Source organism: Austrofundulus limnaeus, unplaced genomic scaffold (genome assembly GCF_001266775.1).
Source record: "Austrofundulus limnaeus strain Quisiro unplaced genomic scaffold, Austrofundulus_limnaeus-1.0 Scaffold41, whole genome shotgun sequence".
NCBI classification, from domain to species: Eukaryota; Metazoa; Chordata; class Actinopteri; order Cyprinodontiformes; family Rivulidae; genus Austrofundulus; species Austrofundulus limnaeus.
In genome coordinates, this window is record NW_013952443.1 from 2,865,755 (window position 1) to 2,867,335 (window position 1,581).

Here is a 1,581-nt window from a genome sequence, read left to right on the forward strand (position 1 = left end):
ATAAATAACTATAAATTTCTTCAGCTGCATTGCTTCTTCTTTCTCTCATTCTTATCTTGTGTACATTTTTATTTTATTTTTAGAATCGACCGTTCAGCCCGCCGATCCACTCGGCGAGCCCTCCCCCCAGTGCGCCGCTGGCTCGGGCCGAGAGCACCTCCTCAATCTCTTCTACCAACTCTCTGAGCGCCGCCACCACGCCCACCGTCGGCAAGGAGCTGTGYGTGTCGGTGTCAGGTGTGTGAACCATCACTGAGCTGTGCAGCAAAACCTTCCTCTTCTTACTCATCATGTATTCATTTGATATAATTTGGTCATTTGCTACGGTTTTTGTTGATTGAGTCATGTTCTGCACATTTATTCGTGTTTGCTTTTACGTTGACGACTGTGACAGTTTTTCAACCRAATGAGTGAATTGATATATTTATTTATCAATAACGAAACCATCACAGTCACTATCAGACGAAGTTATAGAGTCTGATTCGAGCCGACACACAGACGCTGTCACACATTCCGAGTGGGAGGTGAGACGACGAAGCAGGGGTGTTGATTTTAAAGCGCACACGTGCTTTAATGAGTTTGCACGCAGCAGTTTGTTTTTCTTGATCTAACTTTAGAGTCTGCGCTGGAGGAGCCTGTAGTGCAGAATTATGAGTGGATATTTGCAAATCTCAGTAGATTGTAGCACGGCTGAGTCAAGGTTTAAAAAACAAACACAAAAAAAAAAACTCTGGAGGCAGCCACAGGTATGAATAATCAGAATAAATTAATAATTTTTGGCATCTGCGGAAAAATCATAGAGCAAGCTGAACATTTGTTTTGTCACATATTTATAAAATATTAATGAACAAAAACTGATCTTTTCCAATTCTAGTGTTTGTTGATATTCTCATCTTTTTTTTGTTTGTTTTTTGCAATTTTATACATGATGGAGCTCATTGTTTACTTTTTATCTGTTTTGCCGTTTTGTCTCTTCATTTGATGTTTTGCTTGTCAGAAGATGATGCTTATGTAGACAAACTGCCCACCTTTGAGAGACACTGTGATTCGTTTGCAGGTAGGGTAAAGTTCCCCTCTGAAGAAAGACAGGCTGTGTGTGGAATACCATCTTAGTCAGTATGAGATAAATAAACTAATTAATGCAATAAATAATTTTTAATTTAAAAAAACTTAAGAATAATGAAGGAGAAGAGATATTTAACAGATGATTTGAGTGCTTCTGCTTTTTTGTACAGCTATATATCTTTTTAAAAGTAAAGTAAAGTAAGACTGGGGGCACAGTCGTGTTATAAGAGCAATTATATTACATTTGTATTGCCATAACCACCTGGGCCCCAAATTTTATTGTACATCTTAGACATTCACTCGTAACATTTTCATGAAATTCACATATAGGAACTTATGGTGGGCACTCATGGCTATAGGTGGCCCGATGGCACCACTCTTGCCTCCTGTACCTGTGCCCACCCAACAAGGTTTGCATATAGACACTTAGGGTTTTGGGTTAGAGTAGTGGTGGAGGGGAAACTGGCACCACGCCGGCCTCTGCCTCTTCTTCTTTCCTTTTTTATAATTGCTCCA

At 39.7% G+C, this 1,581-nt stretch overlaps 1 protein-coding gene across 1 annotated transcript in view; it reads left to right on the forward strand.

The window, feature by feature from the left end:
• sgip1a (SH3GL interacting endocytic adaptor 1a) overlaps positions 1-1,581 on the forward strand; it is a gene marked incomplete in the record, with an annotated part of 64,349 nt that overhangs the window by 49,399 nt on the left and 13,369 nt on the right. The window contains 2 exon segments of the mRNA XM_014007389.1: positions 84-237; positions 998-1,057. Of these exon segments, the coding sequence (XP_013862843.1) occupies positions 84-237; positions 998-1,057 (214 nt within the window).